The sequence below is a fragment of the Miscanthus floridulus genome, chromosome 4 (assembly GCF_019320115.1).
Source record: "Miscanthus floridulus cultivar M001 chromosome 4, ASM1932011v1, whole genome shotgun sequence".
Taxonomy (NCBI): domain Eukaryota; kingdom Viridiplantae; phylum Streptophyta; class Magnoliopsida; order Poales; family Poaceae; genus Miscanthus; species Miscanthus floridulus.
Window position 1 is genome coordinate 67,185,705 of NC_089583.1, and position 15,061 is coordinate 67,200,765.

The window sequence follows — 15,061 nt, forward strand, 5'->3', positions numbered from 1 at the left end:
AACTCACAAATGCTTGATAGTGATCATTCGATCGAGTGTGAGTGTGATTCTAGTGCTGATTGCATCGTGAGGTTGCATTGAGTGGCACTAGGTGATCGAGTTACAAGCGGTGGTGCTTGTTACTCTTGGAGGTTGCCACCTAGATGACTTGGTGTCTTGTGACTCCATGGAAGCACTGCGAGAAAATTATGCGGTGCTTCAGAGGAAGATTTGTGAGGGGGATTGTGCTCATCCCATGGGGATCGCGAAGAGCAACTATAGTAGAGCGTGTCATTGAGCTACCCTCACTTTTGGGGTAGGTTTCTACGGTGCCCGACTTGCGGGCTTGGCGGGTGATGCCAATTAGCTGCCGAACCACCAAGTGAGAGGTCGACACAATGGGGACTAGCGTGTTGGTAAGCACGTGAACCTCAGGATAAAATCATCGTGTCATCCTTGTCTCCCCGTTGGTTTTCATCCCCTTTTATACAAGCTTGTAATTACTTTCATATACATTGTGCTTGTGTAGTTGCTCTTGTAATTAGTTGGCTTGTGTAGCTTGCTAGTTACCTTCTTACTTGTGTAGCATAGAAGTAGTTCCCTTGCATGACTAATTTGGTTTGAGTAATCTTGTTAGTCACATTGCTTAGTTTGTGTAGCTAAGTATTTTGTGCTCTATAGTTTGGCTTGTGTAGCCTTGTTTTTTAGCATTGCTAGTGAGCTTAGGTGGCTTTGTGCTTTTGCTTACTACAATGTGTAGGAGCTCCCTTGATTGTGTGAAGTACGTTGCATAGGTTTGTGTGACCCTACAAGCTAGATTAGTTAGGTGAGCACTAGCTAGCCCGGCACCTTTGTTGCCTAATTAGGATCTTTTGAAGGTGCTTGAGAACTTAGATAGAGGGGTGTAGTCTTGGCTAGACCGATAGTTTTTATTCTGCATTTGTTTCGGTTAGCCTGGCGCAATTATTTTTTAGAAAGGACTATTCACCCCTCCTCTAGCCCACCATCTCGACCCTACACGCTCACGCAGAATCAAACAAAGATGAATACAGAGAAATGGATTAGGAATTTAATTCATTCATAACCCTAAGTACAAACTAGAGGTCGAAGAAAATGTTGTTCACCATTCCTTCGGCAGAGGTGTTGTCTGCCATGGCATTAGCAGCTCCTTCGAAGTCCACCACCAAGTCATGGTGGTCACCGCCACATTGCAAATCTAGGCTGGTGCCATTGAAGCTCAATCCTAGAGCACACCTGGGCGATGGTCAGGGCGATCGTGGCCCCATGGCGGACACTATGAAGAGTGATCTCCCCGGCATGCACTTAGATGTCCTAGAGGTAATTCGTAAGTAGGTCACCCCGGGCGTTCAAAGCCCCGGCGACGTTGTTCGCCGCCAGTTGGAGAGCCTCCAACTGCTCCGTCAAGGCTGTAGTAAAAGGAACAAGAATCATCAGGAAGAATGCGACGAAGTGAAGATAACAGGAAGAAGTAGAGCTCTCTGAAGAATCTTACCCACAACCCTGGCAGTTGGACTCCACCAGTTGCGCCCTGGCAGCTGCTGCTCTCCCCCTCTGTGGCGGCGAGGGCAGCTTGGGAGGCATTCAAAGTAGGCTCCAGGCGCTCAGTTTCGAGGGTCGCCTCCCAATGATGGCCCATCACCTCATTCCGTTCATGAAGATAATGCCGAGCGTCATCTCCATTATATGAGTCGGAGGAGTCAGTGGAAGAGACCGCCGATGCCACCGGCTGAGCCTCGAATCCCGCTAGTAGATTTTGAATGCTAGCATGAGAAACGTTCCTATGAAGCAGAGAATCGCCAAGTTCAGATTATTATTGGGAGATTTGGAATGTAATCCGACATACCTTGGGATGCAGAAGCAGCTGGCGTGGGGGAAGATCCTCTTCTAGGAAATTCATCGGTGGGGCGCTTGCCATATGCCATTCCTCTTGATAGGATGGATTCTTAGATCTAGAAATGAGAAAGGAGAAGTTGTGCAGTGGTGAGAGCAAAGGCGAGTATAGATGTGACCTCTCGGCTACTCCCTAGAGATATATATTTATAGCCGAGGTTAGCATGGGTAGGTGTATCGAGCCACGTTGGATTGAAATGCAGTTAATAGACGGCAAAAGGCCATTCTAAAGATCGAGGAGGCCACTGCGTGGCCAAATGGGAAAGCAAGCGGTTGCAGAGATCATGGGCGCAAGATTTTCATTTGCTGGGGTTTTTTTGCATTAGCACCAGATTTTGAGCCGTGGATCTGGAAGTATATTCGCTAAAGCTTTGTGTTTCCAATCAGGAACCGGAGGCTGGCGTTAAGGATCAATCGGCTAAAAATGGCTACAAGAGACTAGATTTAAAGTCTTGCTAGAAAGAATCATTGAAAATTGATCGCTGACAGCCGGTAACAACATGGAATTTGTGTATCGGCTAAATGTTCACATCAAGTATTACAGTTCAGAGATGCATGAAAGTTAAATTTGTGAGTTCAGGATTGCTCGAACTGCATTCGGAGCGTCTAAAGTGGATGGTGTCGGTTTCTGCAAATCATCACTCAATTCTGGTCCTTGGATTTGGAAAAGTTTGCTCCCTATGGTTTTGTGTCTTCACTTAGCCCTGGATGAATCAACCCTAAAAAGTCAGTCAATTCGGCCTGATCGGCTGGTTTGGATCGACTAAAAACCTAGCTCAAGTTTTCTGATGGATTCCCGGAGATCATCGGTTCGGGAGCTAATAAAAAAGATGTTCACACAGGTCCAAGGTGCAAGTACTGGTATGAAAAGTGATTTTATTTATTGAACATAACCCTATTACAATCTAAGGGCCAAATAAAATGCGATTGATGATTCCTTCAGCCGGGGTTATGTGTGCCACGGCATTGGCAGCTCCCTCGAAGTCATCCATCAACTCCTGGTAGTCATTGGGGTCTTCGCCATCTAGGAAGTTGGGCTGCAGTGGGCGGAGATCATGCCTGGAGCACACCTGGGCCATTGCTAGGGCTACAACGGCTCCATGACAGACGCCGTGGAGAGCCACCTCCCTGGCACGCATGGGGACGTCCTAGAGGCGGGCCACCAACACGCCGCCTTAGGCATTCAGGGCATCGGTTGCATCATTTGCCATCAACTGGAGGGCCTTCAGTTGCTCCATCAGAGCTACGACAAGAATAAAGAGGTCGTCAGGATGAGATCAGCAAAACAGAGTAATTAAGTAGAGGATAATCTTGAAACACTTACCAGCGACCCTAGCATTGGATGCTGTCAGTTGCGCTGGGACGGCATTGGTCTCCCCTTCTACAGTGGCAAGGGCAGCCTAGGAGGTGCTCAGGGCAATCTCTAGACGACAGTTCTCACGGGTCACCTCCAAATAATGATCAATCGCCGCATTCTGCTCGCGGAGACAACGGCGAGCGTCATCTCCATTATAGGAGTCAGAGGAGTCATCAGAAGATCCTACCAATGCCGCCGATTCAGCATCTTGGGTAGCGCCAGAAAGCCCCGCCACATGACGACAGACACTGCGTGGGATGTAGCTTTGCAGACCAAGAGAAGTCGGTTAAGGCGATCATTGAGAAGAACAAAAGATACAGACAGGATCTGCCTTACCCCAGACGACAGAGGCATTGGCGCATGGGGAGATCTTCCTCCGGGATATCACTAGTAGGGTGCTTGCCGTCGGCAATGGTCTTGAGGAGGAAGAACAATTTAGATCTAGAGAGGAAAGAGTTGTACAACGGTGGATATGAAGGCAAGAGCGAATATGATCCTGGCCAGACCTTGTAGCTATATTTATAACCGCAATAAAGAAGCACTGGTGGAATTCCTCAAACTAGGTAAAAACAAGTTTATTAGAAGGTGGAAGGCCACTCTAGAGAGTGGGGAGGCCACGAGTGGCCAAATGAGGGTGCGGCAGTTGCAGGATCACGAACTTGAAATCCTATTTACTAGGATTTTGGTGTTCTCACTGAATTTCGGACCGCGGACCTGAAAATCAATTCACTCTAGCTTTGTATTTTTGCTTGGCTCCGAGAGATTGACCTCATTTGATCAGTCAAAAGGGTTAATAGACTAACTTGGGTCGGCTAGTGGAATGAGCCCGGTCTAGATGCTACCGACAGGAATAAAGGACTCAAGATGATGCAAGGAGGAAGATTAAAGAGTATCGATGGCTATCCCTGTTTGGGGCTTATCCGAAGTGGAGTATCAGAGTGGACAAAAGACAGAGTCCGTGCAATGGCCACAGAAGATAATTTTGGGATAAAATCATTTACCCCAAAATTAGGGGGCATGTGTTGACACCAAATTTTGACTAGTATATGTGAAAGCCCTGAATTTTGAAATCCATTGAAGGAAGCCAAAATATTCATAGAGTCGGCTAAGCAAGCTGTCGTCGGAATCAGCTGGATGGCGTGACATCATCATTCCAAGAATGGGCCTTGACGTCAGGAAGTAGCGATGGCCTGAAGCGAGAAGACACGGTGGACTTCATAGAAGGGAAAGATCGGAGTCCAAGTTATCTTAATTTAGGATATTTTGTTTTCTTTTCTAAGTTTTGTAACCAGTCTTATTTGATCAGGACTCGTAGTCAAGCCTTGGGTATAAATATTGGACCCTGGCTATTGTAATGGACATCTCTGCAATCAATCAAAAACTCATACCTTTACTTTTTGGCTTACGCTACCCCTTAGGAATAAGAGTAGAGTAGATCTCGGCGACTTCTTCAGACAAGTAGGGTTGCATCGGTTTGGTCTGACCTCTGATTTATTTATGAGTATCCGTCATGACTTATATTATTTGTAAGACTACATCGGTTAGGTCTGACCTCTTGCAAGCTTTGTCTAAGTTAGTTGTCATTAGTTATTGTAAGGTTGCATCGGTCCGGCTTGAATCTCTTACAATCTCTCATACAAGTTACCTCTTGATTCTTATCAAAATCTGCACGGTTGCATCAGTCTAGCTCGATCTCATATAAATTTTGATACGGATTAGTTATCGGTTAAATCTATTAAGATCAGTAGGGTTTCCCTGTTGTTTTTAATAGATTTGCTAGTTATTGATCTTATTATAATTAGTATTCTTACTATTTGTAACAACATCACCCTTTGACCAATTAAGATTGAAACAGATCTGTTTTATATCTCTTTAAATCATCGTCTTGTTGCTTTTTCCTGCTTAGATCTCACTTTGACGATGGTTTCGGCTAGATCAGTTGTTTTGTTTCAATCTTGATCGAAGATAGCATGTGGTCAAGGCGTGTTTGATCCTAAGTAAAGCTTGCTAGTTGATGAGATCTGGTCTAGAACTGTTATTATGGCTGCCATCGATCCGATCGACCCCCATTGTTAGCACTATAGATCAGAAATTATCAATTAATAAGTCTTGCTTATGGTTAAACATAGTCTCTGGCTGCATTCTATGTTTGCATAGGCTATTTAGCCGATTGCCCGCGCTTTCACTATCGTAGCATGCTTTCACGATTCTGTTGAGTATGTACAGGCTCGTATTCTTTGAAGGTTTAATCTGTTATCTTATTATGGCTGCCATCGATCCGGTTGAACCCCACTGTTAGAGATAATATGTTAGATCTGATAAGTTTATGGATCTGTCCATGTTTAATGGTTGAGTGTTTGCATGTTATGAGCTTATTTTCACTGGAATCGGCTGTTTTAGTCGATAGCCTGCTTATTGAGAATATACTGGCTATTCATATGTTTGTACTTGTTCTTATCTTGGTTAAAAGCTAGTATGTTTCTCAATTAATAAAGATGCTTTCATGTTTATCCATCAAACTTTTACATGTGAGTTGCCCGCACCGTTGGTGCACATTAAGCTCCATGTGTCGCCGTCGAGCTCCACAATGACAAGCCTCCATTCGTCCAAGTAACAAGACGACATTATGTTGAAAGCCCATGTTGTAAAGGTATGTTTCATGTATTTCAGATGTTTCATCTGGACGTTGCAAGTGTTTAATCTTGATGTTGTAAAAGTAGATCGGGATGTTGCACATGTTGCAATGGCTATGCATGTATGTTTTAGGTGTATGTTCTTAATGTTTCATCTGTTTTTTTCAGACATATGTTTGTATGTTTCATCTGGATGTTGCATATGTTTTTGCAAGTGTTTTAGACGTATGTTCCAAGTGTTTCAGTTGCTTTCGTACGTATGTTGCAAGTGTTTCATCTGGATATTTCAAAAGTAGAACTGATGTTGCTGCAAGTGTTTAATATGCATATTTTAAGTGTTTCATCTACCTTCAGAGTTATGTCGCAAGTGTTGCATCTGGATGTTTCAAAAGTAGATAAGATGTTTGCATCTCCCTCCTCGCTTTTTCTGCCTCACATCAGTGTCTCTTTCTCCTCCGCCGCCTCTTCCCCCCTCTTTCTCAATGGTGGTGACGCTCGGGCCAACGCGGGCCCGCGTGGGCACGTGAAACGCCGTGAAAACAACTTGCAGGCGTAGGCGTCCGGACGTCCCGTCTGTCCGAACGTCCGGGCGCTAATCGTACCCTTAATTACATTACATTATAATAATATATGTCTGGACACTTTGGTCATTCACAATAATTTAATCAATATAATAATTAAGTAAAAATGCGAGATATACAAACTCCAATTATCCACGGCCTCGTATATGTCTATAAATCCTGCCCTTTGTTGAGAGAAACCACATACACTAGGCAGTAGGCCCACCACCACAGCACGGCGCGCGGCATGGCTGCCGAGGTCACGCAGCGCTCCATCGTCTTCGTGCCGTTCCCAGCGCAGGGCCATGTCACCCCGATGATGCGCCTGGCGAGCGCCATCGTGGACCGCGGACACGGCAACATCTCGGTCACCGTTGCCGTGCCCGACTTCATCCACCGCCGCATGGTCCAGTTCTCCGCTGCCGGAGTCGCCCTCGTGTCCATACCCAGCGGCGTAGCGCACGACGGCAGCGACGTGCCCCCCGGACCCGCCAGCTTCCTGCACGCCAGTCGCCATAGAGCACTACATGCCATCCCAGCTGGAGGGCATGCTGACGGCGCGGCGCGGCGCCGTAGGAGGAGCCCGCCTCGTCTCGTGCCTGGTTGTCGATCTCGCGTCGTGGGCGATACCCGTGGCCGCGTGGTGCAGCCTGCCGGTCGTCGGCTTCTGGGTTGGGATGTTGGCGACATACCGTATCGTGGCGGTAATCCCGGAGTTTATCGGGAAGGGCTTCATCTCTGAATCCGGCATTCCTACATACTGCACGCGCATGGCAATGTCTTTCTTTTTTCATTCACTGTTCCCCTTCAGTTCTCCTGTATTTTCACCTGTGCCATATCATGAAAACCACTATCTAAATTTACAGAAAGGCTAATGATCAACCGATTGATTTGCCGGTTGTTATCAACCGTTTTTTGGGCCGTGCGATGCGGAAGCGTTGGCCTCCCCCGCCTGCGATCATGCTGGCACGTGCGTGCGTGCGATGCATCCCTGTGTGTGCGTCCGCTCGGCTTCAGCGTCAAGCAAGCAATCATGCCGGTGCTTGTGTCCCTACCTGACACACGAACGCGAGCACGGAACACCCTGCGATAATCTCTCCTCTCTCACCTCCTTATGTGGATTTTGTTTTTTTTTAATTTCTGACGAATTTGTGAATAATTTGATATATATTTCTCTGATGTCTGGAATTCATAGAAATAATTTGTAAATCTTTTTGAAAAATTTGATATATATTTGTGTTATTCCCAAATTACATCACTTTTTTCAATAAATTACACTGAAGAAATCATTGTAAATATAATAATAAGGCAGTGTAAATATAACTATAAGACCATGTAAGTGTATGAGAAAAATTGGGTTGATGGAAGAAGCTAAAACAACCGGTTGTTGACTAGACATTTCCTAAATTTATATGTGTCTCGCTGTATGGACAACCAAATGGTTTTGCTTTATTCAGTAGAATAAAATATCCTAATTTCAGCATTCTTCTCGTGAGAATAGTCATGCATGATACATGGCTTGTGCTTACAGACTGTCGTCCTTGCCCAAATGAAGGTAACCTACTGCCAGCAGACGGAACCATGAAACACAAGAACATTGGAGATCTCAACATACTGCCGGCAAAGTTAAAACTGAGATTCAATGATCTTCCATGGCTCCTCGACAGCGCACTTCCTCAAAAATCAAGAATCGCCTTCTGGCTTCAGGCACTTGATCGTGCAAACAGCCTGCGCTCCATCCTCGTCAACTCCATCCCCAACAAAGGTGGCGACTCCTCTGATGACCAGCAGTATGATCTGCCGCAGGATCAGCATCAGATGCTCCACGTTGGGCCCTTATTGTTCAACGACGACGACTCAAAGAAGACGACCACCATGTGGCAGCCTGACAACACCTGCATGGATTGGTTAACAAGCAGAGCCCTGGGTCAGTGATATATGTTTCGTTCGGGAGCTGGGCTGCACCGATCCAACCTGACAAGATAACTGGATTCGCGAGTGGTTTGGAGGCGTCTGGCCGGCCATTCCTGTGGGCTCTCAAGAACCACCCGTCGTGGTGAGCTGGCCTCCCTGACAACTACATAGAGAAGGTTGCCGGCCGTGGCAAGATCGTCTCGTGGGCGCCGCAGGAAGACATTCTCAAGCATAGGGCCCTGGGCTGCTACATCATGCACTGTGGCTGGAACTGGGTGCTGGAAGCTGTACGGCAAGGGCTTCGCATGATATGCTACCCTGTCACTGCAGACCATTTCATCAACTGTGCCTACATTGTTAACATGTGGAGGATTGGGATTGAGCTGGCCAGCAGTGACCAGAGTGATGTGAAAGATTGCATTGAGAGGGTCATGGAAGGCAAGGAGGGAAAGCGTTTGCAGCAAAAGGTAAATGAGTTGTGGGAAACAATCACGGTTGGTGAGGCCATGGGTGTTGCCAAGAGGAACCTCAACTTATTCATGGGCAGAATCAATAACAATTATAGCCTAATAAAGGCATAAACAATATAGGGCAAGTAACACTGCCAAAATGATTATGATGGTCCATTAGGGCCTCTCTCAGAGTCTCACTTGCACGTTGCGACGAGGATCCTCCTGGGCGGCAACGACGGCCGGCGCGCGTGGAGCGTGGCGAGGTTGTCGAGGATGAGGATGTCGCCCCTGCGCCACCGGAACTGGATGCTCTCCTCCTCGATGATCTCTCCGATCCGCTGCACAAAGCTCGCCGGGATCTCGCTGCCGTCCGCCGCCGTGGCAGAGCTCACCTCCTTGCCGTGCATCCCCACAACCGTGTTGAACCACATCCTGCGGCCCCTGCGGCCCGGGAAGACCCGCGTCAGCGTGCGCGGCCCCAAGATCGTCTTGGCGCTGCCGTCCGGGAGCCATTCAAGGTCCATGCCCAGTGCTTTCGCTCTGCATACGACACATGTCAGTCAGTGTCATAGATTATTTTGTGCTGTCTGATTACTTATTGATTTTTTGTTCGCTTAGCTTAGACTGCTAAAAAAAATGTACACAATACTGGACCAATGCTAGCTCCTGGCTTATCTCTTTGTTTCTTACGGAAATGTACTCATGTTCGTTTTGCTCTTTGTGCACGTGGCAGCTCAATAACACACAATTTTGCAACACGTCAAACTTTGAGCGGAGGTTTCCAAGTGGATCGTTTATAGGTTCTGTATATAGGAGAAAACTGTTGCTATCTTTACCAAAAGTTCAATTACAGTGTCTGACAACTAACTACTCTCTTTGGCCAAAAACGAATACGTGTTGTGAACAATACTGATGTCTTTGGGCATTTATTTTTTTCGATCACGTAAAAGATTTGTGCGTCTTTATATTAGGATAGAGAAAAAGTTTAATATAATATATATTAACGACGCCCTAGAGAGTTAGAAGAGTTGTACATGGACGCTCAGATCCTCTAGTGTACTTTACAAGTAGAGATATCAATTGAGAGATTAGTTTACTTTACAAGTACTTTCAAATATGGTTTTTTATAGTGGTTTTGTATTATGTTCAATGATATTTCGATGTTCGATGACGGGAGAGGGTACCTAATACTTAAGGCTGCGCATAACAATAGACTTTATAAACCTTTCGATGCTTTTCCCAAGTGAGACGGGGCATCTAATCTTGAGGCACGGTGACTGAAAAAAAGACAAAAAGAGCAGACGTGTTTAATGACCTGTTCTCTGCCTCGGGCTTGTCAGAGGTGCGAAAAGCGTCCTCCCACCCCCGCCCCCGCATGGATCTGTTGTCGTTCTTGCTCAGCGCCGTGAGCGTGTACCGCAGCCCCTTGGCGTCCAGCTCCTCCACCATCTCCGGGAACTCCTGCAGCGCCCGCTCAGTGACCCGGAAGCTCGGCACGAACGGCGTCTCCCCGCCCTCCGGCGGCGGTACCTCGCAGAACAGTATCACCTTCTCTGGAAACTCCTTGATCTGCACGCACATATATGGATCAGAAGTCACACGGAAGGTAGCCATACGCCATACGCCATACGCAGTTACGCACCAGCACCATCTCGTGATGGAAGTAGACGAACTGCTCGAGAGGTCCCTCGTTGGCGGTCCAGACGCGGCCGTGGACGTGGGTGCGCGGCGCCGGGCCGACGTACCGGATGTCCGGCCACCCCATGGCCTCCACGACGGCGTCGAACTCCATGGCGTCGCGGACGTCAAAGCCGCGCAGCAGGACGGCGCTGCTGGCGATGACCTTGCCCTCCAGCCACTCCCTGCTGGCCCTCAGCGCGGCCACGAGAGCCTCGTGGTCTTTGTGCGTCGTCGCCGGGTTCAGGACCAGCGGCATTCGCTCGCCGTCGAGGGTCTTCTGGCCCTCGCACTCGCCGACGCGGAAGAAGTCGCCGTGCCGTGGTGGTGTTTGCGTGGTGGCGTCCGTGGCGAGCGCGTTGTTCATGGAGACCTTGGCTTGCAGCCACCCCCTGTTGGCTTCCAGGGCCGCCATGAGGGCCTCGTAGTCGTCATTGTTGTTGCCTCCGCTTTGTTTTATCGGCGTGGCATCTGTCGCCTTTTCATCCTTCGATTCGTCGTCGACGATGAACAGATCATCTTTTGAAGTGCCCTCCATGATGAAATGATGCCTAATTCCCTTTTTCTGCTATATATATATGCTCTGGTTTATAGAAGATTGGGGGTAGGATAGGAAGCTAGATAGATTTTCCTGTGGTTCAAACAGAATGAAAGAACATTGCCGGTATTTATAGGCAGGAGAGTCAGGCACTGCGGAACCATTCTACTAGTACTCTCTGGTTTTTTGAGTTGAGAAAGCGACATAATATGAAGTCATCTATCCTTTGTCAAAGAAAGATTGCTAGACGGATGAGATAACAAGGGTTGTGGTATATTATATAGGAAACCTCGTTGCGATTAGTTATAGGGCACGGCTACGCGCTGGACCGCTGGTATTTGCCAATTGTTGTATGGACAGTCAATTAAGAGCAAAATTCACCGTTGGTCCTTGAACTTGGCCAACAGTGTTATATAGGTCCCTGAACTTCTAACTTCTAAAGTAATATGTGTGGGTTCCTAAACTTGGCAGACGGTGTCATTCAGGTTCCTAAATTTTCAAGGTGATCACCGTATGTCCCTAAACTTGGCTGGCGGTGTCAACCCAGTCCTTGAACTTTCAAGGTGATCACCGCAGATCTCTAAACTTAGCAAGCAGTGTCATACCTTGCAAATGTAATAATATTAAAAGTTACCTATATTATTAAAAGTTTTCTCTACTAAAAGTTACTTCTAATTTTAGTATTATTTTAAAAGTTTTAATAGTAGTTATAGAAGTAACTTTTCTCTATTATTAACATTATAAAATTATTATTAAAAATTTTAATACTATAATACTATTATTAAGAGTTCTTTTTTTTGCGACGCTATTATTAAAAGTTCTAATACTATAATACTACTATTAAAAGTATTATAGTATTATAGTATTAATAAAAGAGAAAAGTTACTTCTATAATAATACTATTAAAACTTCTAAAATAATACTAAAATTAGAAGTAACTTTTAATAGAGAAAACTTCTAGTACTATAGGAATTTTAATATTATTTTAATACAATTAATGATACATAAATATTAAATTAATTTTAGTATTTTCCTATTTTAGTTTCAACCTAATATATTTGTTGTTGTGAATTATTTTAATAATTTAATTTATTTTTTGCTAATGTAAATTATTTTATATAATTTATATTTTCATGATAAATATTATATAAATAGTGATTGATTAATTGACACATGTTGGATCCACGTTTAACGTACAGTTAGCGTGCTACGCCAGCTTATAGAGCAGGTTAGATCACATTTGAATAGGATTGATACCGCTTGCTAAGTTTAGGGACCTGCGGTGATCACCTTGAAAATTCAGGGACCGAGATGACATCACCGTCCAAGTTTAGGGACCTATGATGATCACCTTAAAAGTTAAGGGACCTGGATGACACCGTCTGCCAAGTTGAGAGACTCACAGATATTACTTTAGAAGTTCAGAGACCTAGATGACACCGTCGATCAAGTTCAGTGAGCGACGGTCAATTTTGCTCATCAATTAAGCACACACAATAGCAATATTGTTTGGTTGACATACCTCAGGCGACCTAAACTACACTAGTGGATTATATTATATTTATGCACCCATCCAAAAAATTACCTGTCACACTCTGACACTCACACATATAGCAGTACCTCTTTGTCTCAAAAAATGCCTCGCCCACGCAAATATAAGAGTAGCAAGGTTTTTAATTTGTTGTACATGAATTTTTTTATAAATAGTTTTATTATTTGGTTGATTATGATTGTCGTCTCCCTATGTATCTATAGTTATAAAGTTTACTGTATCTATCAGTTATAAATTTTATTCCATCTATTCCAAATTATAAGATATTTTGGCTATTCTTGGTACATAGTTTTTTTATGCATTTAGATATACACTATGTCCAGACTCTAGAGTTAATTCGTTTGTGCCTAACACCAATGATCCCTTTGATGTCCTAATATGCTTCATAGATCAACTCTGCTTTCCTTTATTCATGGAAATTATCATTCCTATGTGTTGGTCCATTTGGACAGTGCAAAATGATGTCATTTTCAAAAAACATTCAACATTCAGTGCAGCGTTACAAGACTATAATTCAAGCAACAGTTTTTCTCGTTATTCTACGAGCAAAAGCAAAATTTTATCCTCATATTAATGTCTAGAAGCCTATGTGAAATCCTCTTCATTTTCTTTGTAACCTTTTTTTGTTTCTTAAAATTTGTACTTAGTTCCTTTTACTTTTAACTTTTAATATATTTCTAGTAAGGGGTCACACCCCTCCTATTTCTTAAAGAAAAATATATCTAGATAAGCCATAATGTCATATAATTTGAAACAGAGGGAGTATATATAGCTATTCTCGATCAATTCCTTAATTTAAAATTATTGTCATCTCCCTTTCTAGTCTTTTTTCTTAATTTTGTAATTCCAAAAATATTGACAAAGCAAAATGACTATTTGTTTTCTACCATTTTTATTTGAATTTCTTCCCTTGACCTATTATTTTATTAAATATTATCCATTATAATTTAGTTTACTTTGATATTGAAGATTATTAGAATGCACTTTCATTTAGTACACTTCAGTTAACGATGAACTTAATAGTAAAATTTTATTCATATATGTTTAATTTAATAATATATACTTTGAGTTGAATTGAGTAAATATCCGAATAGAAATCCGAATCTAAGACATCAATTTTGTATTCGTATTCGAAAATATCTGTAACCCTGTTCATATTTAAATTAAAATGTGATAAAAGGTGATATCCAGATTTGACTCAATGTGAATCGCATCCGTTTCCGTCCTATCCATGCCTGTAAAATATTTAGTAGGCGGTACACTTCCACCCCACGTGGCTTTCATGGTGGGGTCCCACGACGGTTCCTTTCGCTTCCTGCATTGGGGCAGGAGAAGGCAGAAAACAAAACAATTTGAGTCTGACGATGGAGCAATCGGCATCTTGCATTCTTGCTTGGACTTGAAGCAAAGTGTATTAAGGCAAGGGAGCAAATCAACACATATGCACTTGAAGCAAAGGATTGCTGTAGCAACACAACATTCTGTTGAGAAAGAAGAAACAAAATGCGGTGCAATGACATCTACTCGAGCAACTCGACAACGTACCAGTTCTGCCACGGCCAGTCTTCGCGGCTATGGTACGTGTACGCCCTGGAGGCGCCCAATGGCCGCAAGGTTGAGGCCATCTTCCTCTCGTCGGCCGTAATGTTCGTGCTCGGCGTCATCCTCTTCGGCCGCCTCTCCGGCCGCGCCGCACTCAACCCGACCGTCCGCAAGTTCCTCTACGCGTCCCTCGCACTCTTCCTCCCGCTCATGTCCTACATGTTCTCCCAGGCCAAGGACGAGGCCACCAAGCTGCAGCAGGTGCCCGCCGGCTGCGGCCCGCAGCTGCCGTTCACCGCCCAGGTCATCCTCATCTGGATGCTCCTCGTCGAGCAGCTGCGCAAGAAGGTCGACGCCATCGTCGCCGCTGCGTGCCGTCCACTAGCAGCAGACGCTGTGGGATGCCATCGACCAGATCGTCCGCATCGGGTGGATCGGATACCCTCATATACTCGTACGTGCACTTGTTTCGCGGAAGCCAGGATTCATCGTGGTTCAAAAGTATCCAGTTTTATATCGAACTCGAGGAAATATGTGTAAGAATAACTAAATCTAACTTATCCCAACTTCACAATCAAGCCTAGTTAATAGGAGCGTAGAGGAGACTGTTAATGTCTTCTAATTGTAACTTCGGTAAGCTTTATCTTCTATTGTTTAATTTTAGGATATTACCTGAGAAAACACAGGCCGAATATGTTTCCCATAGCAACAAGGTCCTGGGTCCTGCTAGGCCTACTAACGGGAGGTGGACTACAAAGGATTCAACGAGGCTATAAGAGTCACCCTCGCGAGCTATCACCGATCTGAAAAATAGGGTACATCCACAAGTAACCGAGTCTAAACACAACACTTACACTACGAATACTACTTTAACCCAGGAGCTACAAGGATTAAAGTACTCAAAAGAGAGTCGCAAACCTAAATAACAATACGAACAAGATGCTTA

The 15,061-nt window shown here is 44.8% G+C and overlaps 1 protein-coding gene and 1 pseudogene across 1 annotated transcript; one reads left to right on the forward strand and one right to left on the reverse strand.

Annotated features, from left to right (window-relative positions):
* Nucleotides 1-6,687: 6,687 nt before the first annotated feature.
* LOC136548593 (UDP-glycosyltransferase 82A1-like) lies at nt 6,688-8,935 on the forward strand (annotated as a pseudogene).
* Nucleotides 8,936-9,000: 65 nt separating this feature from the next.
* LOC136548594 (clavaminate synthase-like protein At3g21360) lies at nt 9,001-11,021 on the reverse strand. Its single transcript, XM_066540064.1, has 3 exons — nt 10,449-11,021; nt 10,122-10,375; nt 9,001-9,346 (listed from the first exon to the last, which is right to left on the reverse strand). The coding sequence occupies exons 1-3, from the start codon at nt 11,019-11,021 to the stop codon at nt 9,001-9,003; spliced, it is 1,173 nt and encodes a 390-aa protein (XP_066396161.1).
* Nucleotides 11,022-15,061: the final 4,040 nt, after the last annotated feature.

Bases quoted from the DNA above. Each gene is read 5' to 3' on its own strand.
- LOC136548594 (XM_066540064.1), bottom strand. From the start codon at position 11,021: ATGGAGGGCACTTCAAAAGATGATCTGTTCATCGTCGACGACGAATCG. The intron at 10,376-10,448 runs GTGCGTAACTGC...ATGTGCGTGCAG, and splicing joins TCCATCACGAGATGGTGCTG to ATCAAGGAGTTTCCAGAGAA. The intron at 9,347-10,121 runs GTCATTAAACAC...TGTCGTATGCAG, and splicing joins AAGCCCGAGGCAGAGAACAG to AGCGAAAGCACTGGGCATGG.